The following is a 27,780-nucleotide window of genomic DNA, read 5'->3' as shown; positions in this document are numbered from 1 at the left end:
CTGTTGGGTCTTTCTTGTGTGACATGAGTTTGGTGGGTCTCAGCTCTGGCTCCCACGGCACAAGCTTACCAGGCCACCCTGCACTCATTGATAGACTCGGCGGAGAGACTGAGAAGTGCCTGGGTCAAGGAGCTCCGAGTGCGATGTGGCGGCCAATCCTTGGACACATGAATGGGGGAATCTCGAGTAGGAGTAAAGAGGGCCTACTCCCTCTGTATTTGCCAGTGGCGCAAGTGCTGCTGGAATTCTGTGTCCAGTTCTGGTGCCCACAGTTCATGAAGGATGTTGATAAATTGGAGAGGGGTCAGAGAAGAGCCACGAGAATGATTAGGAGATTAGAAAACCTGGCTGAGAGTGATAAGGAACAAATATTTGATGATGGGCTCTTCAGTCTGGCAGAGAAAGGTCTAATGTGCTCCCATGGCTGGAATCCAATACCAGTGTAAACGCATCCCACTCCCTGAGTTTCCTCCATCATGGCCCTGGCCTAGCAGAGCCCTGCTTCGCTCCTGGGAGCCGCCACAGGGTGCAGCAGCCACGGGGCTGGGGTACCAGCTCCCCACCCATGCAGATCAGGTAGGAGCCCTCTGCCCTTCTCACGCCGAGCGGCTCACACAGCCAAAGGGGAGGCACCAGCCCAGGGGGGTTCGCTCCTGCGGGAACGGCTGGGAGGGCAGCGTTTGTCCAGTGGTCGCCACTGGGTGTAAGAAAAGTGTGTGTGGTTGTCTCAGTGCAGGGGTGTGTGAGTGGTTTTTGGGTGTCTGTCTGTCAGTGGAGCGTTGGATTGTGACTGTCCGTGTCAGGTTGTCTCAGTGTCATATTGTGTGTGTGTATTTGGGTGACTTAGTGTTGTTTTGTGTGTGTGTGATTTGTGTGTCTCATTATCGTCCTGTGTCTGTCTCAGTGTTGTCTGTTTGTTTAGCTGTGTGTGTCTTTCACTGCAGTTGTGTGTCTAATTGTGTATCTGTCTATCTCAATGTAGTTGTGTGTGTGTGTGTCTGTCTCAGAGTAGAGGTGTTTGTCTGGTTGTGTGTCTGTCTGTCTCAGGGTAGTTGTATGGGTGTCTGTCTAGTTGTGTGTGTTTGTCTCAGGGTTGAATTCGCAGTATTTTCCACAAGAATTAAAATGAGAGGGGTGTTGAATTTACAAAGGGTGGGGGTAGAAAATGACTAAATTAGCAACACCGCATGTAACTAGTTGACCACTCTCAGGGGTGGGGGAGGGTATGGGAAAGTTCAGGGTGTATGTGGTTGATCTTTTTTATTTGTTTTTTCACCTGTCTCCATGTAGCTGCGTGTGTGTCTGACTAGTTGGGTGTCTCAGTGTAGTTGACTTTTTCTTTTCTCCATTCTGCTCCCTCCCTATAACACCCCTGAATCTGTCCCCCCTCGCCCCATCAGTGTTTCTCTTTTTGGGTATCACTTCTCTTTCCTCTGCACTCCGCTGCCTCCTCTCCAGGCAGCGCCCTTGAACCTCTCACTCCCCACTCCTCACCCAGCACAGGATGGACCCCCTGCCTCAGCTCCTCTACCTGTGCGCAGGTAAGTGCCAGCCAGAGGGACTGGGAAATGCTGGGCTCCTCCACATGGGTGCCCAGCGAGTACCCCTCTGGCAGGGGGATGGGAGCAGCTGGACGGTCGGGACTCCTGGTCCTATCCCTGGCTGGCTCTGGGCGGGTGGGAGGGAGTGGGGTCTGGTGGGTTACAGCGGGGGACCTGTGCATCAGGAGTCCTAGGTTCTCTCCTCAAATTTGGGCGGGGAATGGGGCTCTAGTGGCTTAGAGGAGGGATGGGGGGCGCTGATAACCAGTATTCCTGGGTGCAGTTCCCTCTGTGTTCTGTTCCCCCAGACTCTCTGGGATGGGAGTGGGTCAGAGGTGCGACTCCCCTTCTCTGTGGGGCGTGTGTGCTCGGTAGGATGTGGGGCGAGGGTCTGGCGGATGCGAAGTGGATGCAGTGTTCGCAATTGCGCAATCCTGCTGTAAAACCACAGCCACTTCCCGCTGCTTCAACGTCACATCTCTCTTCTCTGTGAGTCCTGAACCCATCAGGGAATGGAGGGGGCTGACTTTGGGGTGGCTGAGAGTGAGGGGGATGGGCTGGGCAGGGGGACAGACTGGGAGATGGGGTCTGAAAAGGGATGAAGGGAAGAATGGGGGAGGCCACCTCAGCTCCTCCCCCATCCTCAGCTCCTTTGTCCCCAGGCCCCACCCACCCAGTTTCACAATTCTGCATCCCGCTTTGCCCCATATCTGCTCCTCCTACAGCTCTGGGGGGTCTTTACTACCTCCCAGGCCTGGAGGGGGCAGCTCCCAGGGGATTCTTGCAGAGGGATGGCCACGCTGTGTGTTAGGGATTCACGGTTGCCACTGATGGGCTGTTTGGTGTATCTTGTGTGACATGAGTTTGGTGGGTCTCAGCTCGGGCTCCCATGGCACAAGCTTACCAGGCCACCCTGCATTAGCTGACAGACTCGGTCGAGAGACCGAGAACTGCCTGGGCCAAGGAGCTCCCACTGCGATGCTGTGGCCAATCCTTGGAGGCAGAAGCAGGGGAAACTCGAGTAGGAGCAGAGAGGTTATTTTACCTCTGTATTTGCTCATGATGCGAGTGCTGCTGGAATCCTGTTCTGCCAGTTCTGGTGCCCACAGTTGAAGAAGGATGTTGATGAATTGGGGAGGGCTCAAGAGAACAGCCATGAGAATGATCAAAGCATTAGGAAATCTGCCTGATGGATTGAGCTCCTTGAGTCTATCGCTATTTAGATTAACAAAGCAAAGGCCAAGGGGTGATGATCTCAGTCTATAAGTACCTGCGTGGGGAACAAATATTTGATGATGGGCTCTTCAATCTAGCAGAGGAGGGTGTAACATGATCCATGGCTGGAAGCTGAAGCTAGACAACTTCAGACTGGAAATGAGATGTAACATTTCTAACACTGAGAGGAATTAACCACTGGAACAATTTACCAGGGGTCGTGGTGGATTCCCCGTCACTGGCAATTTTACATCAAGATTGGATCTTTTTCTAAATGTTCCAGTCTAGTTCAAACGGGGATTAATTTAGAGAAGCTCTCTGGCTCATGTTACGCAGAAAGTCAGGGTAGATGAACACAGCGGTTCCTTCTGGCGTTCTATTCTGTAATTCTGTGAAGGTTGATCTGCCCCTGCGACCCTACAGAAAGTCCCCCTCCCCCCGTGAATCCGGGTCGGCAAGAGATAAATCAAGGGCTTCATTCACCAGTGCTAAACACACTCCTTAGATTTCTTCTTCACATGGAAGTTTCTGCTGCTATGCAAATGAATGCATGGGCAATTTGCATAAAATGGCCATCCAGGGCTAGACACAAAGGAAACTTGAATGAACTGGTGGGGAGGAGCTGGTTGTCAGGACTCCTGGGTTCTATCCCCAGCTCTAAGAGGGGAGTGGGGTCTGGTGCTCAGTCTCAGAAAGGTTTTGGAATGAACTTGCTAAGGGTACAGCTAATGATGAGATTTTACATAGGGTAATTAACACTATTACCCTCAGGTGGGCAGGACATTCCCGATCAACTCCAGCGAAACTTATGTCGCTCAGAGGTGTGGTTGTCTCATACCCCTGAGTAACACAAGTTTTGCTGCCGTAAGTGGTAGTGCAGACTTGACTCATGACTGCAAATAAAACCGACATTTTAACAGGAAGCGTAATTCACCCTTGGAACAGTTTGCCATGAGTTGTGGTGGATTCTCCATCACTGGACATTTAAAATCATGGTTGGACGTTTGTCTGACAGACCTGCCGTAGTTCAATCAGGAATGAATGCAGGGAAGTTCTCTGGCCTGTGTTATCCGGGAAGTCAGACTAGACGATCACAATGGTCCCTTCCGGCCTTGGAATCTATCAGTCTGTGAAGTCTCTGATCTGACCCTGGAACCCCGACAGGAAGTGCACCCGCTATGGATCAGCGTCAGGGAAGCTGATGGAGACAAATCTAGGGCTCCTTTCACCAGCATTAGCTCCACTCTTGATATTTATTTTTAAGCGGGGGTGACTGGCACTATGCAAATAAATGCAGGGAATGATTTGCATAATATGGCCCTTGAGGACTAGGGAGCAGGTGGTGAGGAGCTGGGAGTCAGGACACCTGGGTTCTATCCCTGGCTTGGGAGAGGAGTGGGATTTGTTGAGTTAAAGCGGGGTGTGTGTGTGTGGAATTCAGTCCCGTAGCCAGAAGGAGCCGGCCACTCAGCCCCAAACACTGGCCCGTTCTCCATAGGGGAAGCTCTAACTGGTGACTGTTTAACCCCTGCAGTGCTGGCCCCAAGCCGTGAATTCAGTGTGGACGTGGAGGGACCCATCACCTTCCAGGAGGCAGCAGCGGGGTTTGGGCAGAGCGTGGTGCAGTTCGGGAGTGCCAGCACTCGGGGGTAAGGGCCTAACCTGGGCTCAGGGCCCCACATGACTCATGCCCAGTGCTAAGGGGCTTGTCTGGCTGGGCTGCCCCTCGTGGGACCCACTCCCCTGGGAGTGATGGGGCATCTCCCTAACCCCCCTCTGCTCTCTCCCAGCAGGCTGATCGTCGGGGCCCCGCAGCAGATAGGAGGCGTGAATGAAACTGGCAAAGTCTACAAGTGTGACCCGGGTTCCAGACGCTGCCAGGAGATCCTCATCCAGAGTAGGGGGCACCCTGTGCTGTGGGGTGCAGCAAGAAGATTGGAGTGGGAGTCAGGACTCCTGGGTTCTGTCCCCAGCTCTGGGAGGGAGTGGGGTGGAGTCTAGTGGTTAGAGTGGGGGGAGCTGGGAGTCAGGAATCCTCGGTTCTGTACTCTGCTCTGGGACAGGAATGGAGTTTATTTTCTCACCCAGGTGTGCTTCTCTCCCCTGTCAGGACCCCCCGATGCCATGAACATGTCCCTCGGTTTGTCTCTGGCTTCCCGAGGCTCCCAGTTCCTGGTAGGTACCACACACAGGGGAAATGGGTGCTGGGAGTGGGGTGCTGGGAGTGGGGTCCAACATTTACTCCCTCATCATTCCAGGATTCCTTCCCAAAACCCTGCGTGAACTAGCAGGGAGCATTGGAACCAGGTGATGCCGTCGTGTGGGTCCCGTCTGCCCCAGGGGGCTCCCCTGCCCTTGCAGGGCCTTTCCTTGCATATCTATGGGGAGGGAGCAGACCCCTGGCTCCCCCACCAGACTCCTGGCTCCCCCACCCTCAGTGCTCTGTTCAGAGGGGCACCTACTGACCCCGTGCCTTCTCGTGCCCCAGGTGTGCGGCCCCACGGTGCACCGGGCCTGCGGGGAGAACATGTACGTCAATGGCTACTGCTTCCTTCTGGACCAGAGCCTCCGGCAGGTCCAGCACATCCCGGACAATTTGCCAGGTGAGGGGTAACACAGGGGTGTGGGGGGGACCTATGCTCTGGGGTCACGGGTGGGTTCAAGGGACATGGGAAGTTGGAGGGGAGATGGGTCTAGATGGGTCTGATATGGGTTGGGATACCAGGCTAGGTGGGCCCATTAGTTTGATTCAGGAAGTCAGTAGGAGCTGGGAGTCAGGACTCCTGGGTTCTGTCCCAGCTCTGGGAGGGGGAGGGGTGTATTTTTTTCATCCCAGTGCATGTCATGCTCTACGCTCAGGACCCCTCCATGGCAGGGACGGGATGATATTGCGACAGAGGGGCCCATTGGTCTGATCCGGGGTTGCAGGGAGGGGGCAGGATACCAAGTTAGATGGACCCACTGGTCTGATCTAGCTCTTTCTACTGGGTTTTCTGCATGTTTGTGGAGTTGAGTCAGGATGTATTTCTTTCCTGTCCCTCTCAGAGTGCCCCAGACGTGCCACTGACATAGCGCTCCTCGTCGACAGCTCGGGCAGCATCGCACCTGAGGACTTTGGAAAAATGAAGACGTTTCTCGCTGAGATCATGAAGCGTTTCCGCAGCACCGACACGCAGGTAATGGGCAGAAGCTGAACCCTGACTACGTACCCTGCCCCTCGCAGTCAGTGCTGACCCCAATACCCCAGTGCGGCGCTAGGGGGCGTTGTGCTGCAGGGGGAGCAGTAAAGGATTTTGCATCCAAAACCAGGAAAAAATTCCCACAGAACCACTACGTCCCGACTGCCTCAGCCCTTAACTGAGTCTGACGCCTGCTTTTCTTACCCTCCACCCCTGGGGTTGTTTTTCTCTCTTCTCCCCGCCTCCCCTTGCAGTTCGCCCTCATGCAGTACTCCGATAAATTTCAATTGCACTTCGACTTCATGGAGTACAGGAGAAGTCATGACCCCGATCACCTTGTCTGGAGGATTAAGCAGCTTCATGGAACAACGTACACGGCCACAGCCATCCGGAAAGTGGTGTAGGTATTGCCTTCCTCCCCATGCTGACTCCACAGGGAATGGGCTGTAAGGACATGTGAGCTAAGGGAAAGGACTCAGGACCACTGGGTTCTATCCCCAGCTGTGGGAAGGGACTGGGGACTAGTGGTTAGAGCAGGGGGGCTGGGCATCAGGACTCCTGGGCTCTGTCCCCACTCCGGGAGGTGGGTGGGCATTAGTAGGTTAGAGCAGGGAGGGAGATGCTGCGAGCAAGGGCTCCAGGGATCTATTGCCAGCTCTGAGCTTCTGTTGCGGTGTGATTTTAAGCAAGTAACAGCCCCGCCGTGTGCCTCAGTTTCTCCGTTGGTTAAATAGAGGCAATGACAGTGGCCTCCTTTGTAAAGGACTTTGAGATCTGCAATGCCAAAGCAGTGGACGAGCGCTAGGTGTTATTACGTATCAATAACCCTCCCAGATGTTCCCCACCCCCCCCTTTTCCAGGCGGGAGCTGTTCACCTCTGGGAAAGGCGCTCGGGATGAGGCCACCAAGGTTCTCATTGTGATCACAGATGGGAATAAATACGGAGACCCGCTTTCTTATTCAGACGCCATCCCCGAGGCTGAGAGAGCTGGCATCATCCGCTACGCCATCGGGGTGAGCTGCGGCCGTGTGGAGAACTAGTAGGGATCTGAACCCATGTCCAGGTTCCCATTAGATAAGGGAGAAGAACTGACCCAGGGTTGTAACTGGGTCAACGTGTGACGTTATAGGAGAGCTGGAGCTCCTCTCTTGTTCAGGTTGAGCAGAGCTGTCTAGTTACAGGTTGGGTTTTCTGCCTGCCCTACGGTCCACGTGCTGACTCAGATTGCCATGAAATTTGGAATTCCTCATGGGGACACAGGTTAGGATTTGGGGTCACTTGAACTAGGGGCTCCTGACATACAGCCCCCCCGGTTAAACAGCAAAATCACCCGGTTCTAATAGTTTTTTCTGCACACACCTGGGGCTCAAACAACGGCTCTGATCCTCCCCAGACTGGTGTCAGTCACTTGACATTTGTCTCCATGAAACTGCTGAGCCAAAGAGATTGAAATGAGCATCAGCAGCAAGATAAAGGGCAAGTCTACGCAACAAACTTAAGTCGACTTAAGTTACCTTGTCACACAGCCACCTCAGTAATTCAGTCATTTTTTCATGTGCACATTATCCTCCTTCTGTTGGTGGTGCGCGTCCTCACGAGGAGCGCTTGTACCGACTTAACTGTCAGTGTGGGGCATGGTGGGGCCCTGACAGCCAGCGCCCGCAGGCGATATAAACAATGTGGTGCCTATGCGGACACTGCACCGACTTGACTACATTAAGCTCAGTGCACCGGCTCTTGCGGAAGTGGAGTTATGAAGTCGGTGTGGTGGACGAGTTACATGGGTGGGAGCTACATTTTAGCGAGGCCGCTTACAGTTAGGTCAACGTAAGTCCTACATCAACAAACTCGGGTTTAGAATCATAGATTCCCAGGCCAGAAGTGACTTTTGCAGTCATCTAGTCTGAGCTCTCATGGAGCACAGGCCAGAGAACTGCCCCAAATAATCCCTGCTGAAACCAGAGCAGATCTCTTAGAAAACCAGCGAGTCTTGAGATAAAAATTGCCAGGGATGGAGAATCCACCACGGCCCGTGGTGAGCTGCTCCAAGGGTTAATTCCCCTCATGGTTAAACCTGAGACCTTCTTTCCAATCTGAATGGGTGTAAATTCCATTTCCAGCCATTGGATCTTGTTCGACCTTTGTCTGCTGCCTACGTCGGGCCCAGCGACCAGGAGGTGCCTGACTCCACCTCTGAACTGTCTGCACACAACCCACCCAGACTAGCGCAGTGGTCCCAGCCCTTCACCCCTTGCCCTGAGGCGTCCCGGGAGACATTGCCCACACTCAGCCTCACTGTGCCCTGGAGGTTGAGTCATGCTGGGCCCCAGATTGCTAACAGTCCCCATGGCAAGGAGACCCCTGTGCCCTGCTGCTGGTACAACCGACACAACTCGGTGCTGAAATGAGGCAGGCTCCATAACTCCAGGCTCCAGCGGCCCGCCACCCCCCACTCACCAGAGCGGCACATGGTGCTGGCTGAGCCATGCCTCTCTAGGGTCCAGTAGGGCTTGGGGCGGGTGGGTGTTGGCCCAGGGCTCTGGGCTGTGACTGATGCCCATGCCCTGGTCTCTCCTGTACCTCCCTCTACGCTGTGAAGGTTGGTGAGGCCTTCTCCAGAGCTACTGCCCAACGGGAGCTCCAGGAGATCGCCTCTGAGCCCACCAAGGAGCACGTCTTTCGGGTGGACAATTTCGATGCCCTCCAGGGCATCCAGAACCAGCTGCAGGAGAAGATATTCGGTATCGAAGGTACCAAAGCCAGGGGAGGGGCTGCACTGACCCTGGGGCTCTAGAAATGGGTTTTGAAGGCTGAGATGGGACGGGGAGCTGCTGGGAATCCAGAGCCCAAATAGGCCCCAAATATTCTCTCTTTCCCCATCCAACATGTATCCATTAATCTTCCTCCCTAAATGTCCCTGATGCCTTTCTTATCCTGGGGCCCCCGGGCAGGGGACTGGCTGGCTCAAGGGGCTGAGGAATGGGATATGGGGCCTTTTCTCTCAGGGGCCCTGGATCCAATCCAGCCTCGAGGTGGGGAGATGGGCTGGCTCAGGGAATGGGACACGGGGCCTTTACTGTCTATGATGATCTCTCCTGTGTCTGTCTGTCTGTTTCTGTCCCCAGGCACCCAGTCTCAGAGCGGCAGCTCCTTCCAGCTGGAGATGTCCCAGGAAGGATTCAGCTCCCTGCTGTCCCCTGTGAGTGACGCCTGGCCCCAGGGTGTGTCCCTGGAGCCCAGAGTCCTACGGGAGCAGTGCAGGGGGGCACCCCCCCTCCCACTCAGGGCAGACACTAGTGGGCTCTGTGCTGCAGCGAGTGGTGTGGTGGGCCCAGTAGGGGGTGCTCACTCCCCTGGCCATCAGCACTGACCCCAGTGTCCCAGCACGATGCTAGGGGGCGCTGTGCTGCAGGTGGAGGCTGTGTCTAGTAAATACATGCTGTGCTGTCCGTTCCCTGTAATCGGTCCCCTTTGCCGTCCCTGTCGGTTTAGGACGGGCCTGTGCTGGGAGCGGTGGGAGCCTATGACTGGTCCGGTGGGATATACCTGTATGGGAGTGGCGCGGAGCCGAGCTTCATCAACGTATCCAGAAACTCCACTGACATGAATGATGCTTACCTCGGTAAGAACAAACCCACCGAGCTTCCCTTACCTATTTAAACAGCCCCCGCGCCCCGCCCCAGAGGTGGCTGCATCTCAGTTCTGGGAAAGTTCTGTGCAGCACTGTTGTAGGGCTGTTTCCCATCTCACCTCCCCACGTCCCTCTCTTCCTTTGAGGTTATTCGTCTCAGGTCATCACAGCCAATGGGCAGAGCAGCTACGTGGTCGGGGCCCCTCGCTACCAACACGCTGGCAAAGTCGTCCTGTTCTTCCGAGATACCAAGGGTGGGAAATGGACACCCACATCAGAGGTTCTGGGAAAACAGGTACGGGGAATGTTACTGGTAATATGGAGTGTGGGTGTGAGAGAGAGGGCTGGAGGAAGCCTGTAAGATTTTGACATGGTGTAATATTTGTGTTTGGATTCACCTTCAGGAACGATTCAGTCAGAGAGCCGCAGGCAGGGGATAAACTTGACTGGTTTAGGGAATTGTGCCGCAGCTGACATTCAGCATCTCTCCAATATCCCACTGCTGTTACCTTCACTTACAGTCTAGATAGAGCTCATGAGACCGATACAGACAGAGGTCCAGACATACCAAGGGACTTAGGCGTTGTGATGCTGCAGGGAGGCACCTACCCCTGCCAGTAATCCATGAATGGGGGGAAGATAGGCACTCTTCCACCTAGCTCAAACGTTGGGCCTCATCCAGTAGGCAGGCTCAGAGTCACCACGATCTTCACAAACCAGCCGGAGGAGAAGAGGGAGGGCCTCCCTTATAGATGGTGGTTAGATTTCTCACTTAGGACGGGAACAACCCCTGGTTTGAGTCCCTGCTTTGCCTGATGAGGAAGAAGGCTTTAACCAGGGCTCTGCTGTCTCTCAGGGAGTGCCCTGACCACTGGGCCTTAGGGTGGTTGTGATTTGTACACATTGTGCAGCCCAACTGATATTTAATGAGTCAATTAATTTGGAATAACTTTAACAGGCAAGACCGAGGGAGCCCACAGCTCAGGGGTTAGGGCATTGACTTAAGAAATAGCAGACCCCTGTTCAAGTCCTTCTCCTCTGACCACACGTACCAGATGGTGCCCTTCAGGTGGAGGAGTGTTTGTCTTCCCTCAGTTTGTGGATCCTGCTTGATTGTGGTGGGAAATGGGCAACTGGCTGCCTAGAGTAAGACAGGTGTGCACATGCCCTGCCCTTGAGGCAGCAACATAAGGAGCTCCTACTGCAAAAACATAGGCACCAAGTCAGGTTAGGCACCTAAAGGGATCAGCAGCAGCCATGCAGAGGTTTTGTGAATCACAGTGCACCTAAGTCTGGGGGTTAGGCACATAAGTACCTTTGTGGATCTGGGCTAGAGAGACTCAGGCAAGGAAAATTACATTACTAGTGATATCAGCAGTGTTCGAAAAGGATCACACTACACGAATGAAGTGAATTTCTCCAAGATCTAACTGCCTATACATTCCAGCGGAACAGAACTTACAAGAGTGACTCAGTCAGTGAATAAACTTTTCTCGTGCTAGAACAGCCGCTAGAAAGAATTGCACCACAACTAGCATTCAGCGTCTCTCCAAGATCTAGCTGCCTCGTTGTGCAAGAACACTTTCAGCAACAGCACCACCCGCTGTGCAGCGAGAGGCTGCGACTGAGGATGGAATGAGGATTGGGACTGAATCCTCATCCCCAGAGGGTGAGAAGGGTCCCAGTGGGAGAAGAAGGAGGAGGTGACTAAATGAAAGGGGTGACTTATCTGCCTCTCCAGATTGGCTCATATTTTGGGGGTACACTGTGCGCTGTGGACCTCGACAGAGATGGGAACACGGACCTGGTTCTAATCGGAGCCCCCATGTACCATACACCTCTGAATGGAGGACGGGTCTATAACTGCCTGATTAACTGGCCGGTAAGAAAGAGGATGGAGCCAGGGGGAAGATGGCTGGCCTGGGGTTCTTCTTTGCCTGCACTGCCATGGGGTTGTGATGCTGGGACAATTAGCATGGCAGTAACAGGCGCGGTGCTCCAGGAAGTAGGATGGGGGGGATCATTCAGGGAAGCTTTTCCCTGACAGTCAGTTCTGGCCCCGATGCCCCAGAGCGGTGCCAAGGAGCGCTTTGCTCCAGAGAGAGGGAAAGACGGTCAGTAGGGGCCGGGGTACTCTCTGCTGGAAGTCAGTGCTGATCCTTTCCCCATGTGTTTCCTTCGATGGGGCCTGCAGAGGATGGCATTGATCTGCACCAAGACACTGCAGGGGCAGATGGGGCAGGCGTTCGGGCGCTTTGGGGCCAGCATGTCAGAAATCGGGGACATCAGCGGGGACGGACAGACGGATGTGGCCATCGGGGCCCCCATGGAGAGCGACAATAGCGGGGCCTTGTACATCTTCCATGGGGAAAAGGGAGGCCTCAATCCCCAGTATAGACAGGTGAGCCCAGCCCGTGTGAGGAGGGGTCACCAGAAAGCCCCAAAGAGACATGATGGGGCCCCATAGCCCCCTAGTGCCTATTAGCCTGTAGCTGCCACTTTCCCATCCCTCACCCTCCGCTGCCCCCTAGTGCCCATTGTACAGTACAGCCGCCCCTTTCCCACCCCTCACCCTCCACTGCCCCCTAGTGCCCATTATACAGAACAGCCGCCCCTTTCCCACCCCTCACCCTCCACTGCCCCCTAGTGCCCATTATACAGAACAGCCACCCCTTCCCCTTCCTCACCCTCCGCTGCCCCCTAGTGCCCATTGTACAGTACAGCCACCCCTTTCCCACCCCTCACCCTCCACTGCCCCCTAGTGCCCATTGTACAGAACAGCCGCCCCTTTCCCACCCCTTGCTGCTCTCTCTGCCCCACAGCGCATCGAGGGGTCACAGTTTCCCAGCAGGCTGCACTACTTTGGCCAGGCCGTCAGTGGTGGGACAGATCTGACGGGGGATGGACTGCCGGACATCGCGGTGGGAGCACAAGGGCAGGTCCTGCTGCTGAGGTGATTTACTCTGTGTCGTTGCGCTGCTCCGCATGGCAGTCTCAGGCCTTGTCTACGCTACAGAGTTTTTTTGATAGAAGTTCTGTCCGCGATTAAGAAGCGCTATAATTTCATCGCTATTGCATGTTCACACTACGCTCCTTGTGTCGGCAGAGCACATCCACATTTGGTGGTCTGGCACTGACAGTGAGAGCAGGGCTCTGGGTGGGTACCTATCCCAGGGTGCGATTCGCCACATTCTGCAGCTAGGAATTGTGGGAAGGTGGAGTGGATCGCAGCGCCTCATGGGTGCTCGCTCAGCGTCCCATGATGCATTGTTTTCTATCCCAGCATTCCATGGGCTTCCGACCAATTTTAGTGGCATTTTTAACACCCCCTGTTTACTGTGCGCCCGCCATCTCTGTGTGAAAGAATGGACTCCGCAATGCTCTCTACTGTTGTGGTCACTGCTTTGAACACACCGGAGCTGGTCAGGCAGTACATCGTGAGCACCCAATCTGTACAGTAATAGGAAGGGGTACTTCTCTGAGGTATGGCAGGCGCTTGTTGATCACTGCAGGCATTTCACTGACATCAGCACAGGGTGGTCCAGGCAGGTGCATGATGCACGCATCTTAAAAAACTCTGGTCTGTACAGAAAGGTGTAAGCAAGGACTTTCTTTCCACACCAGAAGATTCCAGTGGGGGATTTTGAAATGCCCACAGTGTTCCTGGGAGACCCAGCCTACCCCTTACACCCATGGCTCATGAAGCCTTACTCGGGAAAACCTGGACTGCAGCAAGGAGCGCTTCAACAATAGGCTGAGTAGGTGCAGAATTCTCCTGGAATGTGCTTTGGCAGGTTAAGAGCGCGCTAGCGATGCCTTTATGGCAGGTTAGATCTAAGTGAGAAAAAGAATTCAATGGCCATAGCTGACTGCTGACTGAGGCAAGATTTTGAGATTGCGAACCAGTAATGTGTATTTCTATACAGCCATCTGCCATGTTTCATTAAGCTCAAATATCTTATTTGAACTAGCACTTGCGTTGATTCCTGACTGGGATTTCTAGTAAGCAAATGATTAGAATGTATGGAAATATTGCTAGCAGCAACAATCACTATGTGTAGGCATGGGCGGTCGGTGAACTGGGGGCTTGGGAGTGCTATCCCCTGGCCTAGCCCACCCGTTCTACTCAGGGCTCTACCCCTCCCGCGCCACCCTTCCCTGCCAGAGCCCCCCCGCACACACACACACACACACACAACCCCTGAGCGCCAGGCAGGTGATGCAAGCAGCGGCTCCAGTTGCCTGGCATCCCTAGCTGCAGGCTGGCCCCCACTAGCCCCAGCCCCAGAGCTCCTCTGTCACTTTTATCATCCTCTCATGGGCCTTTAGAATGCGCTCCTCACACCCCTTTCTGTCCCATCTTTCCATTTCTCTCAGCACCATGCGTTCTTTTTTTTCTGACTCAGAGGATTGGAGCACCTCTCTGAACACGTCCTCCTTGCTCCACCTTGGTTGCTTCCTTATCTGGAGTAGGTGCTCCGCCGGTGTGTAGTGGGGTCCCCTGAATGCCACATCTGCAGATGCACAAGAAACAGTGCACAGAAGCATGATAGGTTTCAGAGTAGCAGCCGTGTTAGTCTGTATTTGCAAAAAGAAAAGGAGTACTTGTGGCACCTTAGAGACTAACAAATTTATTTGAGCATAAGCTTTCATGAGCTACAGCTCACTTCATCGGATGCATGTAGTGGAAAATACAGTGGGGAGATTTATATACACAGAGAACATGAAACAATGGGTGTTACCATACACACTGTAAGGAGAGTGATCAGGTAAGGTGAGCTATTACCAGCAGGAGAGCGGGGTGATGCAGGGGGGTCTTTTTGCAGTGATAATCAAGGTGGGCCATTTCCAGCAGTTGACAAGAACGTGTGAGGAACAGTGGGGAGTGGGGAGGGAATAAACTTGGGGAAATAGTTTTACTTTGTGTAATGACCCATCCACTCCCAGTCTCTATTCAAGCCTAAGTTAATCGTATCCAGTTTGCAAATTAATTCCAATTCAGCAGTCTCTCGTTGGAGTCTGTTTTTGAAGTTTTTTGATTGAAGTATTGCCACTTTTAGGTCTGTAATCGAGTGATCAGAGAGATTGAAGTGTTCTCCAACTGGTTTTTGAATGTTATAATTCTTGACGTCTGATTTGTGTCCATTTATTCTTTTATGTAGAGACTGTCCAGTTTGACCAATGTACATGGCAGAGGGGCATTGCTGGCACATGATGGCATATATCACATTGGTAGATGTGCAGGTGAACGAGCCTCTGATATTGTGGCTGATGTGATTAGGCCCTATGATGGTGTCCCCTGGATAGATATGTGGACACAGTTGGCAACGGGCTTTGTTGCAAGGATAGGTTCCTGGGTTAGTGGTTCTGTGGTGTGGTGTGTGGTTGCTGGTGAGTATTTGCTTCAGGTTGGCGGGCTGTCTGTAAGCAAGGACTGGCCTGTCTCCCAAGATCTGTGAGAGTGATGGGTCGTCCTTCAGGATAGGTTGTAGATCCTTGATGATACATTGGAGAGGTTTTAGTTGGGGGCTGAAGATGATGGCTAGTGGCGTTCTGTTATTTTCTTTGTTGGGCCTGTCCTGTAGTAGGTGACTTCTGGGTATTCTTCTGTCTCTGTCAATCTGTTTCTTCACTTCAGCAGGTGGGTATTGTAGTTGTAAGAATGCTTGATAGAGGTCTTGTAGGTGTTTGTCTCTGTCTGAGGGGTTGGAACAAATGCGGTTGTATCGTAGAGCTTGGCTGTAAACAATGGATCGTGTGGTGTGGTCTGGATGAAAGCTGGAGCCATGTAGGTAGGAATAGCGGTCAGTAGGTTTCCAGTATAGGGTGGTGTTTGTGTGACCATTGCTTATTAGCACCGTAGTGTCCAGGAAGTGGATCTCTTGTGCGGACTGGTCCAGGCTGAGGTTGATAGTGGGATGGAAATTGTTGAAATCATGGTGGAATTCCTCAAGGACTTCTTTTCCATGGGTCCAGATGATGAAGATGTCATCAATGTAGTGCAAGTAGAGTAGGGGCATTAGGGGATGAGAGGAAGCGTTGTTCTAAGTCAGCCATAAAAATGTTGGCATACTGTCGGGCCATGCGGGTACCCATAGCAGTGCCGCTGATTTGAAGGTATACATTGTCCCCAAATGTGAAATAGTTATCGGTGAGGACAAAGTCACAAAGTTCAGCCACCAGGTTTGCCGTGACATGATCAGGGATAGTGTTCTTGACGGCTTGTAGTCCATCTTTGTGTGGAATGTTGGTGTAGAGGGCTTCTACATCCATAGTGGCCAGGATGGTGTTATCAGGAAGATCACCGATGGATTGTAGTTTCCTCAGGAAGTCAGTGGTGTTTCGAAGATAGCTGGGAGTGCTGGTAGTGTAGGGCCTGAGCAGGGAGTCTACATAGCCAGACAATCCTGCTGTCAGGGTGCCAATGCGTGAGATGATGGGGCGTCCAGGATTTCCAGGTTTATGGATCTTGGGTAGTAGATAGAATGCCCCAGGTCGGAGTTCCAGGGGTGTGTCTGTGCGGATTTGTTCTTGTGCTTTTTCAGGGAGTTTCTTGAGCAAATGTTGTAGTTTCTTTTTGTAACCCTCAGTGGGATCAGAGGGTAGTGGCTTGTAGAAAGTGGTGTTGGAGAGCTGCCGAGCAGCCTCTTGTTCATATTCCAACCTATTTATGATGACAACAGAACCTCTTTTGTCAGCCTTTTTGATTAGGATGTCAGAGTTGTTTCTGAGGCTGTGAATGGCATTGTGTTCTGCACGGCTGAGGTTATGGGGAAAGTGATGCTGCTTTTCCACAATTTCAGCCCGTGGACGTCGGTGGAAGCACTCTATGTAGAAGTCCAATCTGTTGTTTCAACCTTCAGGAGGAGTCCACCCAGAATCCTTCTTTTTGTAGTCTTGGTAGGAAGGTCTCTGTGGGTTAGTATGTTACTCAGAGGTGTGTTGGAAATATTCCTTGAGTAGGAGGTGTCGAAAATAGGATTCTAGGTCACCACAGAACTGTATCATGTTCATGGTGGTGGAGGGACAGAAGGAGAGGCCCCGAGATAGGACAGATTCTTCTGCTGGGCTGAGTATAGTTGGATAGATTAACAATATTGCTGGGTGGGTTAAAGGAACCACTGTTGTGGCCCCTTGTGGCATGTAGTAGTTTAGTGTCCTTTTTCTTTTGTAGAGAAGCAAAGTGTGTGTTGTAAATGGCTTGTCTAGTTTTTGTAAAGTCCAGCCATGAGGAGGTTTGTGTGGAAGGTTGTTTTTTTATGAGAGTATCCAGTTTTGAGAGCTCATTCTTAATCTTTCCCTGTTTGCTGTAGAGGATGTTGATCAGGTGGTTCCGCAGTTTCTTTGAGAGCATGTGGCACAAGCTGTCAGCATAGCCTGTGTGGTATGTAGATTGTAATGGATTTTTTACCTTCAGTCCTTTCGATATGATGTCCATCTGTTTGCATTTGGAAAGGAAGATGATGTCTGTCTGTATCTGTATGAGTTTTTTCATGAAGTTGATAAATTTCCACTCCATACGGCTAAATTCAGTGCCTTGCATAATGACAGGTTTCAGAGTAGCAGCCGTGTTAGTCTGTATCCGCAAAAAGAAAAGGAGGACTTGTTGCACCTTAGAGACTAACAAATTTATTTGAGCATAAGGTTTCGTGAGCTACAGCTCACTTCATCGGATTCATTCAGTGTTGTTTCATGTTCTCTGTGTATATAAATCTCCCCACTGTATTTTCCACTGAATGCATCTGATGAAGTGAGTTGTAGCTCACGAAAGCTTATGCTCAAATAAATTTGTTAGTCTCTAAGGTGCCACAAGTCCTCCTTTTCTAGAAGCATGATAGTTAGTTCATGCACAGCATTGAATCATTACAGTAAAATACACCTCTTGTAACATACCAATCACTTTCTCAATGTCCCTTGGCAAGCACACATCTCAACGAACACTGTAAACATGGTGAGTATGGCCTAGGTGCGGGGTGGACATTCAAAATGGGGCAAAGGGTGTTGATGATGCTTTCAGAGGATCAGTGAAGGGGACTGGGGACAATATTGTAAATTCTGCCACCATTTTCCGCAGGCAGGTGTCAGTGAAGCTGATATCTCATTCCTGAGGGTAAGCAAGGGCACATCTACTGCCTGCATCCAGGTTCAGACCAGGTCCCTATGCTGCTCACCTGTGTGCCTCTTTGGTCCCTGCACAAGTGATTGCCAAGTGGTGCGGGAAAATTTCCTACAATGGGGAAGGAACAAAGCAGCTCTGCCAAGGAACCTTTGGCAGAGGATTGGCAAGAACCTCCAGGGTAGTTTCCTAGAGATCTCTCTGGAGGATTCCCATGAAATCTAGATGTGCATCAGCACCCTCTTCTGCTGCATTGCTAAGCTGCACAGGGAAAGCTGGTCTTGCACATTTCTATCTCTTCCTTCACCCACCACTACAGTATTCAGAGCAAAGGACAGCTGTCCGCCATGTAATCGAGCAGTATCTGCTCAAAAAAATCACTCACCAGGGGTCTCCTCTCCTGCATCGTGCTCGCCGGAGACAGACTGCTGGGACTGGCTCCACCCCTCTGGAGTGGAAAAGAGTTCCTGACTCACCATGGTACCAGACGACCCTGCCATGGGGTCCAAAACGTCCTCCAACTTGACCTCCTCATCCACCACTTCGTCCTCAGGGTTAGGTCCACTTTCCATTCCCTCCCGCCCCATCAAGGTGTCCACGGGGCTCTTGGTGGTGGAGGTGGGGTTGCCACCTAGGATGGTGTCCAACTACTTGTAGAAGCGGCCGCTCTTTGTTGCAACACCGGAGCGAGGGTTTGTCTCCCTTCTTTCTGGTCCGCCTGCCTCAGCTCCTTTATCTTCGCTCTGCACTGCACCGTGTCCCGATTTGTAGCTCTTCTCACATATGCCATGAGAAATCTGCCCGTAGGTCTTGAAGTTGTGGCTGCAGAGCAGCGGGGTTCGAACTGCTGATTAGAGCGGTCAGGTCGTAGATTTGCCAAATTTCTAGTCACACAGAACCGAATGCCTGCCCCTTCCCTGAGGCCCTATCCCTGCCCTCCCCCTTCCCCAAAGCCCCGCCCCCGCTCACTACATTCCCCCTCCATCGGTGGCTCGCTCTCCCCCACCCTCGCTCACTCTCACTGGGCTGGGGCAGGAGTTGGGGTGTGAGAGGGGGTGAGGGCTCTAACTGGGGGTGTGGGCTCCAGGGTGGGGCCAATAATGAGGGGTTCAGGATGAGGGAGGGGGCTCGGCCTGGGGCAGGGAGTTGGGGTGTGTGAGGGCTCCGGCTGTGGTGCAGGATCTGGGGTGCAGCTGGGGATGAGGGGTTTGGGATATAGGGGGGGCTCCAGGCTGGGGTGTGGGGTTGAGGGATTTGGAGTGAGGGAGGGGGCTGTGGGTTGAGGCAGAGGGTTGGGTTGCAGGAGGGGGTGAGGGATGTGGGCTGGGGGTGCTAGCTATGGGGTAGGAACGGGGTGAGGAGTTCAAGGTGTGGGAGCTCGCTCGCTGGGGCAAGGGGTTGGGGTGCAGAGGGGGTAAGGGCTCTGGGCTGGGGTTGCTGGCTCTGGGGTGGGGCTACATATGAGGGGTTTGGAGTACAAGAGGGGACTCTGGGTGGGGGGGGCTCAGGGCTGGGGCACGGGGTTGGGAATCAGGATTGGGGCATGGACTGACCTCTGGCGGCTCCTGCTCAGCAGTGCAGTGGGGGCGGGGGGGGGGGGTTAAGGCAGGCTCTCCTACTGCCATTCGCACCCCAGAAACAGCCAGCAGGTCTGGGTCCTAGGTGGGGGGACAGGAGGCTTCACACACCACTCTTGCCACCGGCACCCCCCCCCCCGGCCCCAGCTCCCATTGGCCGGGGAGTGCAGAGCCAGCACTCAGAGAACGTGCCCCCCTGCCCCAGAGGCCGGACCTTCTGGCCAATTCTGGGGCGCAGCCTGGTGCCAGCCAGGACAGGAAGGGACTAGCCGGCCTTAGAGCCGCAGCACCCCCGACCGGACTTTTAACGGCCACCTGGTCAGCAGTGCTGACCGAAGTCGCCAGGGTCCCTTTTCGACCGGTTGTTCCATTTGAAAATCGGACACCTGGTCACCCTCTCAGGAAGGGCATTGTGGGACACCTCCTGGGGGCCAATCACAGCAACATGACCAAGCGCAGTCATTACACTGGCACTTTGTCGACAAAACTTTGCCGCAAAAAGCTCGAAGCCTCTCGTCGAGGTGGTTTTACGTTGTCGGCAAAACAGGAGAGTTTTGTCGCCATAAGTCACATTGTCGTGTGTAAACCTCCAGTGTTTTGTGGACAAATGCTGCCTTCTGTAGAAAAAATGTCTACAGTGTAGACAAGGCCGTAGTATTCTGAGTGTGAGTGTCTGTGACTGCTGCCCCCAGCTGGAGAATGGCACAATGACAGCTCTGCTGCTCCCTTCTCTGCCCCACAGCATCTCCTCTAGCAGAGCTGCGTGTCCATAACCCATCTCCCTGGGGTGCTGTGAGCACATCCAGGCTGGGGGGGAGGCTCAGGGGAGGGAGGGGGCCTGGCCCCATTGCTCAGAGCAGCTGGGTGATGGTTCTGTTCCTCCCATGGCAGGTCCCGGCCGGTGCTCAGAGTTGGGGTCTCCATCAGCTTCCAGCCCCACACGATCCCAACCTCAGCCTTCAACTGCCAGGGGCAGGAGCAGCTCAACACGGAGGCCAGCAGGGCAGAGGTCTGCTTCACTGTCACTAAGAGCACCAGGGACAGCCTAGGTCAGACCAAACCCCCACCCGCCATTCCCCTCCCCTCTGAGCGAGCCAGTCCCCTGTCCTGGGGATGGATCGGAACCAGCACCCCCTAGAAGGGCAAAGCCCTGTGTCCTATTTCCCCTTGAAGTTCCTGCTCTCAATTTCCCTGTCCCTCGTTTCCCTTTCCCCGTAGGTGACAGGATCTCCAGCACCATCCAGTACAGCCTGGCTCTGGACCCCGGGCGGACGAAGATCCGAGCCGCCTTCAACTCCATCGGCCCCATCCTGAGCAGGGAACTGCGGCTCGGCATCGAGACGAGATGTGAGATGTACCGGATAACGTTTTCTGTGAGTGTGGGGGGTCCTAACCCCTTCCCCTCCCACTGTGTCTGCCCCTCCAACTCTGCCCCTTGCTCCCAAATCACCCAGAGAACAAACCTCTCTCCTGGTCCCACCCAGCCCCCAGCCCCCCTTTCCCTTCAGGGGTCCGACATGTCTTTCTGTCTCCCCAGCTCTGCCCAGAGGACACCCTGACCCCCATAACCCTGCGTCTCAACTACACCCTGATGGGGGAGCCCATCTCTACTGCTAGCAACCTCAAACCCATCCTGAGCGAGGACTCCGCGACGGTGTCTGCAGGCTGGGTAAGCTGCCAGAGTCAGGCCCCACGGTGGGTTTGCTGCAGGGATTGAACCAGTGACCGTGGGGTTTGAATGCAAGAGTCTGGAAAATTCAGAGGCAGCAACAGCCTCCTAATCCCCTTTACACAGCACAGCCACTCGAGGGTGGCAGATGGATGCTGAGTTTGCCTTGGCATCTCCCCTCCATGGGAACATTCCAACTTCTCCTCAAAGCTCCCAAAATTTCTGTCCAAAACCCAAATATTTTGGCTAAAAAAAATGATTTTTACGAGACAATTGTCAATATTTATTATGGCCAGGGCCCCCTAGAGTGGAAAGATCCCATGTCCTGTTCCCCATCCCCCTCAGCTGGCCAGTCCTCCAGTCGTGGCACTCCTAGAAGTGTGAAACTGCCCCTGGGCAGAGGGTGAGATTGAAGGGTGGGGTGCGGGGGGCTGATGATGGGTTTATCTGTCCCCCAGTGCAGGGGGCTGGGAGGTGCTGGGGTAACAGGAGGGTCCCTGGGTCCCCACAGTGTCACTCCGGCAGGTGGTGCTGCAGACCCCTCCCCACCCACTCTGATTCTGTTCTCCTGGGTCTCCAACCAGCTCCCGTTTCAGAAGGACTGTGGCACAGATGACCGCTGCGATGACCAGTTAGAAATCTCCTTCAATTTCTCTGGGTAAATCACTGAATCCTCCCTCCAAAAATACCTACCATGATGGGACACATTTGGCTTGATCACGCTTCGGATCTTCCACATCCAGCTGGAGATCTTGTTAGATTTCCAGTGCTGATGGATGGGGGGTGAGAAGGGTTGCCCCCCCCACTCCGGGGTGCCCCCTGATGTACTGGGGATAGCAGTGAGCCGGCTGGTTCCACCAGCCTGGTCTCCCTTACACTGTTTTGCTGAGCCAGGCCCTCAAGCCTCCTCCAGCACACACCCAGGTAGGGACACACCCAGCTGCAGAAAGACACAGACACTGAAATCAGCTCTGCATGGGAAGAATCAGCTCGGGAATTGTCCGGCACGCAAGTAGACACAGGAGTGTAAACCCGAAATTGTATTGTCTTGCGCTACACAGAAAACTGTACAGCGTAAGCTCATGAAAATCACCCCCTCCCTCAATGTGGAGGAAGATATGCACAGCTTTTTGCCCCCCAGTTATGACTTGCACAAACTGGTTTAGAGAAAACAAACACACGTTTAATAACTACAAAGGATAGCTTTTAAGTGATTATAAGGGATAGAAAACAGATCAAAGCAGATTACTGAGCAAATAAAACAAACATGCAAACTAAGGTTAATACACTAAAGAAACTGGCTACGCGTAGTAATTTCTCACCGTAAATGTTGTTTTAAGCAGGTTGCAGTGTTTCTTGTAGACAAACCGCTCTTTCTTGTAGCTTCAAACCCCAGATATTCCTTTCACCGGCCAGACACCTTCTAGCCTGGGTCCAGTCCTTTCTTCCCCAGATCAATCTTAGGTATTTTCAGCAGTCATCTTGGGCAGAGATTTAGTGAAGAACCAGCCCTGATAAATTCACTTCCCTGCCTTATATAGGATTTACATGTGGCAGGAATCCTTTGTGTCCCTGTTTGAGCCCCATCCCCAAACAAATAGGACAATCACATTCAGTAAATCATCACCTTTCCAGTGATACCGCACGTGACCCATCTTGCATAAAATACAAATTAGTTATGCCATATTCATATCACAACAGTAGCTCTATGAAGAATATGGGGCGTAGTGTCACAGGGTGACGCTGGAAGCTCACAGCGCTGGGGTCCCCGGGTGGACACTGCTAGAAGAATTTCACAGAGCATCCAGGACACTGCCCTGAGGAAGCTCACCCCTTTCTCCCGCCTTAGCTTGAGCACCCTGGTGGTGGGCATCACCCCCGAACTCAACACCACCGTCTCCATCCAGAATCACGGGGAGAATTCCTACAGCACCATGGTGCGGTTCTTCTACCCGGCTGCGCTGTCCTACCGCCGGGTCCTGCTGCTCCAGGTACCCCAATGAACACCAGGCATGAGGGGCAGGCTCTGCAGTGGGGAGCCATGCTGCAGGGAGTGGACAGGGAGCTCAGCAGGGGTTGCTGAGCTGCAGGGAGCAGGTGGGGGGCTCGATAGGGGAGCTGAGTTGCAGGGAGGGGGGGGCTTGGCGGGGGGTGCCAAGCTGCAGGGAGCGGGCCAGGGGGGGCTCGGCAGGGGTGCTGAGTTGCAGGGAGTGTGCAGGGGGCTTATCAGGGGTTCTGTGGTCTACTTCTCTCACTGGCTGGTCTCTCATGGTCAGTCTAACAGGAGGGCCGTGGCCGTTAAGTGCAGCTCGGCCGTGGGCTCCAAGGAACAGACTCAGAGGAACAGCACCTGCCACATCAACTACCCCATCTTCCGGAGTGGAGCTGAGGTAAGGACGGGCCCTGGCCTCAGCCCTGGCATGTGAACTCCCCAGGTGTGAGCGAGGGTTGCCAGGCATCCAGTTTTCGACTGGAATGACCGGTCGAAAAGGGACCCTGGCAGCTCCGATAAGCACCGCTGACCGGGCTGTTAAAAGTACGGTTGGCGGTGCAGCGAGGCGAAGCCAGGCTCCCTGCCTGCCCTGGCTGCACGGGGCTCCTGGAGGTGGCCGGCATGTCTCTGAAGCCCTCTGAGGCAGGGGAGATCAGGGAAGCTCTGTGCGCTGACCCCCCACCCCCCGGCCCGCGCCTCTGCCTAGTGACCCAGGAACCACAGCGAATGGGAGCTGTGGGGGCGGTGCCTACCGGGCGTTGGTAGTGTGCACTGCACAGAGCTGCCTGCCTGCGCCTCTGCCTAGTGGCCCGGAGCTTTCGGGAGCAGCATGGAGCCAGGGCAGGCAGGGAGCCCACAGTAATCCCACTGCACTGGTAACTGGGGGCTGCCTGAGGTTAGCCCGCACCCCAAACCCGCTCCTGCAGGCCATCTCCCTACTCCATTTCTGACCCTACCCCAGACCCCGCATCCCCAGCTGTAGCCCTCAACCCCTCCCACACCCCAATTCCCTGCCCCAGCCCAGTGAAAGTGAGTGAGGGTGGGGAATGGCGAGCAACTGAGGGATGGGGGCTGGAGTGTGTAGGGGCGGGGGCCTCAGAAAAGGGGTAGGGGAGGGGGAAGGGTGTTCGGTTTTGTGCAATTAGAAAGTTGGCAACCCTAGTGAGATCCCAGCTGGGAGCAGAGAGGGGCAGTTCCCTGGGGTCAGCCCAGCCCGTGACAAGCGATGTGCTGGGGAAAGCGCCCCGGGGAGCCTGGCGAGTCATTGCAAACAGAGTCCTGAGGTCACTCCGGGGCTGGGGTCAGGCCCTGCCAGGGCTGCAAACCAAAGGCCAGACTTTGTGGGGGCTGGAAATCAGGCCTCACTGGGTGGAGAGAAGGGGAGGGGCTGTTCCCTCCCCCCTTTGGGGTCCTAAAAAGGTTAATGGGGTGTTGCCATGACACGGAGTGGGTTGTGGTCTCTGGATCCCAAACCAGATTAGTGCTCTCTGTGGACAGGGATAGGGTCATGTTAACACCTTTGCCTCCATCTAAGTTCATACAACAGTCCCCCTGGTCCCCTGTGCCTCCCCGCTCCCCCCGCCCCACAGTCTCTGGCAGTTCCCCAGGCCCTGAGCCCAGCAGCTCTCACCCCCGTGTGTTTTCCAGGCCGTCTTCGTGGCCACCTTCGACGTCTCCTCTGAGGCCGACCTGGGGGACAGGCTGCAGATCACGGCCACTGCCAGCAGGTGAGGGGGCCGTGCAGGGCCAGGGGTGCGGTGGGGGGACAGTGGGAATGGGCCATGCATGGAGCAGGACGATGCAGAGGCCTGTGGTGCAGCCTCCCTGCACAGTTAACTGGCTCCATCTCCTCACATCTCTCCCCTTTGCCCTCCCCTCCCCCCAGTGACAATGGCGGTCCCATCACCCAGCGCATGATTCACCGGGCGGAGCTGCCGGTCAAGTACGGCATCTTCGTCATCCTCACCAGGTAGGTCCGTGCGGAGACAGAGGGGAGAGCGCCCCCTGCTGGGGCCCCCTCCCCACTCCCTGCAGCACAGCGTCCCCACCCACCGCCACTCTCCAGCCCCATCCATCACACTCCCGTCTCTCTCCTTCCTTCCATCCTTTTCCTCCCCCAGCCTCGAGGAGTCGACCAAGTACGTCAACTTCTCCTCCAAGGAGGCAGGGACAAGTGTGCCAGTGACACATGGGTACGAGGTGAGGCCGGCGGCACAGAGCGCGAGGGGGGAGACCGGGCAAGAGGGAGGGAGTGGAAGCGGTTGAATGGGATCTAGTGGGTTAGAGCACGGAGAGATGAAGGTGGGGGTGGGCAGGGAGCCAGGACTCCTGGGTTCTATCCCCAGCTCTGGCAAGGGAGTGGGGTCTGAGGGTCAGAGCGGGGGCTGGCAATCAGATCTCCTGGGTTCTCTTCCTGCAGTGCCCTATGACGAGTCTGTTTTTTTCAGGTCAAGAACCTGCGGCAGCGAAGCATCCCCATCTCGGTCACGTTCCAGTTCCCCGTGGAGCTGAGCGGGGTCCGGGTGTGGGATGCCTCTGAGGTCGTCCCCTCCAAGGTACCTGCCTCTCCCTGCCCTTGTGTGTGTGAGATGGTCCCAGTGATGCTGGCTCTGCCCTACAGCGCCCCCTGCTTGGACAGGCTGCCTAGGGGGAAAGACCCCTGCTCAGCCTCTGAACCAGCCAATCCCCTTCCTTGGGGCTGTATTGGAGCCAGCGACCCCTAGTGGGAAAAGGCCCAGTGTCCCATTCTCCACTGCCCTGAGCCAGCCAGTTCCCTTCCCTGGGGACAGATTGGCCCTGATGCCCCCTAGAGGGAAGGTCCCATGACCCATTCCCACCTCTGTTAATACCGTGTCTCTCTCCCTCCCCAGCCCCAGCTGGCTCAGTGTGTCGGTGAGGCTGAAACACCCGGTTCAAAGGACTTTGTGAAGAAGATGAGCGAGCGCCCCCTGCTGGTGAGTACAGGCTGGTGCTGGTCCCAGAAGCCCTTTCCCCTTGGCACTAACACAGACAATGCGTGGGGGGCTGGGCTGCGGGAGGGACCCCTGCTGTGGACAGACCCAGACCCCCATGGCCATGCTGAGACCCTGCATACCCTCCTCCTTACCTGTCAATATCCTTCCACCCCCAGGACTGCTCTGTGGCCATCTGTAAGAAGATCCGGTGCAGCATCACCTCCCTGGAAATGCAGCAGCCGCTGGAGTTCATGATCAAAGGAAGCGTCAGCTTCCAGTGGGTCTCCCAGGTATGAGAGCTACTACTGCTTCCCAGCCCCAGGCAAGAGATCCTCCTAATATGAACATCCCCCATGCCTCTCCCCAGAGATGGCTCCATCTCAGTGCTGAGCAAGGGATTGCTCCTGTGTGAATGGCCTGTAAATTGCTCTGGGTCCCTCTGGGATGATGCTCCGGGCTGGTTTGTGTCATTTCCAATCAGGGACAGTGAATTTTTCTGTTCCAGACTCAGCAGCAGAAAGTGAGTCTCGTGAGTGAGGCCCAGATTGAATATGAGGAGAAGAAATACACCCAGAAGGAGGGATTCATCCAGCGCCAGGTACCAGAGTGACTGCACCCAGGATAGAGAGAGCATCGGCTAGTGGTTAGAGCTGGGAGCCAGGACTCCTGGGTCCTGTCCCTGCTCTGGGAGGAAGTGGGGTCTGGGGATTTAGAGCAGGGGCAGGTGATGGTTCCAGGACTCCTGGGTCCCCATCTCACAGCTCCTCTCCCCCAGGTGCAGACAGTGGTGGAGCGCTCCGAGGTCTATAACTACATGCCCATCATCGTGGGCAGCAGCGTGGGGGGCCTGGTCCTGCTGGCTCTCATCACTGCAGCCCTCTACAAGGTGAGGTGGGCAGGGCTTGGACCCCTCCCCCACAGCCCATCATCCTGGGGGCGGGGCCTGTGGCTCTCCCAGTTGGTGGGGGAGGGACAAGCATCTTTCCTTTACAGGTTCCCGCAGCCTGTCCCTCCTGATCCTCTGCCATGAGCCTGTCTCTGTCTGCCTCTCACCATCTCCCCTCTTTGTCTCCTTCCAGTTCGGCTTCTTCAAGCGCCAGTACAAGCAGATCATGCAGGACACTGTGGAGGGTGAGGGGGCTGGCCCAACCCAGAGCGCCTCCACTGGCAAACCCCCTGCTTCCGATGTTCCCTTGCAATAGCCCCCCATTCGCCAACGCCCCCAGCTTCGCCTCCCTCTGCGCTGCTCCAGATTCACCCCCGCTTGCTTATGTTGCTACCTCCAAGATGCAGAAAGACCAACCACGGTCCACCCTCCCACCAACAAAATTCATCCTTGTGCCAACTAGAGCCAATCGTTACTCAAATTAGGCTTGGCCGAATTCTACTGATCTTTTTATAATTGTGATGGAGAATTATCCAACGTAATTATCCTGAAAGCAGCCCGAGCGACACTAGCATTACCACAAGTTTTGTGCACATTAAGGTGGGACTCTAATAAGTTCTCCCGCAACAATTTTTGTTCGTTGTCTAGCTGCACATTTTGATTATTGATGGAAATAGTGTATCGTTGGTTTGTGCATGTGTGTGCGGTGAAACTGGTGTTTGCTGACAATTACCCCCTGCCCACCTTCCCCATCTAATTCACTACTCCTGAAGAGAGGAAGGGAGTATTCGCTGGACACAGAGGAAGGGGGCCTGACCTACACGGTTTGGTCAGGAAGGCTGCTGAAAGCATGTGCTGAGACACTTTGCTTGAATCTGACAGTTTGTTAAGTTAGGCACTCGGAAACGTTTCGTCTTTTATTTTCTTTGTAACCATTTCTGACTTTTATGCCTCATTACTTGGACTCACTTGAAATCTCTCTATGTGGCTAATAAACTTGTTTTATTGTTTTATCTAA

The 27,780-nt window shown here is 54.4% G+C and overlaps 1 protein-coding gene across 2 annotated transcripts; it reads left to right on the top strand.

The window, feature by feature from the left end:
* Window positions 1-1,464: 1,464 nt before the first annotated feature.
* LOC125637873 (integrin alpha-D-like) lies at window positions 1,465-27,780 on the top strand. 2 transcript variants are annotated; one of them, XM_075130072.1, is made up of 30 exons: window positions 1,465-1,541; window positions 4,291-4,405; window positions 4,550-4,653; window positions 4,867-4,931; window positions 5,245-5,359; window positions 5,802-5,932; window positions 6,190-6,335; window positions 6,796-6,949; window positions 8,536-8,686; window positions 9,062-9,135; window positions 9,429-9,558; window positions 9,714-9,862; window positions 11,309-11,449; window positions 11,762-11,968; window positions 12,390-12,520; window positions 20,152-20,309; window positions 20,479-20,633; window positions 20,798-20,929; window positions 21,514-21,587; window positions 22,779-22,920; window positions 23,206-23,319; window positions 24,570-24,649; window positions 24,808-24,891; window positions 25,043-25,121; window positions 25,370-25,477; window positions 25,793-25,876; window positions 26,053-26,166; window positions 26,382-26,474; window positions 26,652-26,762; window positions 26,956-27,780. In XM_075130072.1, the coding sequence occupies exons 1-30, from the start codon at window positions 1,505-1,507 to the stop codon at window positions 27,076-27,078; spliced, it is 3,501 nt and encodes a 1,166-aa protein (XP_074986173.1). In that variant the 5' UTR covers window positions 1,465-1,504; the 3' UTR covers window positions 27,079-27,780. The 2 variants fall into 2 exon arrangements, with proteins under 2 accessions (XP_074986173.1, XP_074986172.1); XM_075130071.1 differs by having other exon boundaries at window positions 4,547-4,653.

Source organism: Caretta caretta, chromosome 6, assembly GCF_965140235.1.
Source record: "Caretta caretta isolate rCarCar2 chromosome 6, rCarCar1.hap1, whole genome shotgun sequence".
NCBI lineage: Eukaryota > Metazoa > Chordata > Testudines > Cheloniidae > Caretta > Caretta caretta.
This window is presented reverse-complemented; position numbering and strand designations above follow the sequence as displayed.

Coding starts and splice junctions, on each gene's coding strand:
- LOC125637873 (XM_075130071.1), top strand. CDS start 1,505: ATGGACCCCCTGCCTCAGCTCCTCTACCTGTGCGCAG. Junction 6,336..6,795: donor ACAGCCATCCGGAAAGTGGT/GTAGGTATTGCC, acceptor CCCCTTTTCCAG/GCGGGAGCTGTTCACCTCTG. Junction 21,588..22,778: donor ATCTCCTTCAATTTCTCTGG/GTAAATCACTGA, acceptor CTCCCGCCTTAG/CTTGAGCACCCTGGTGGTGG.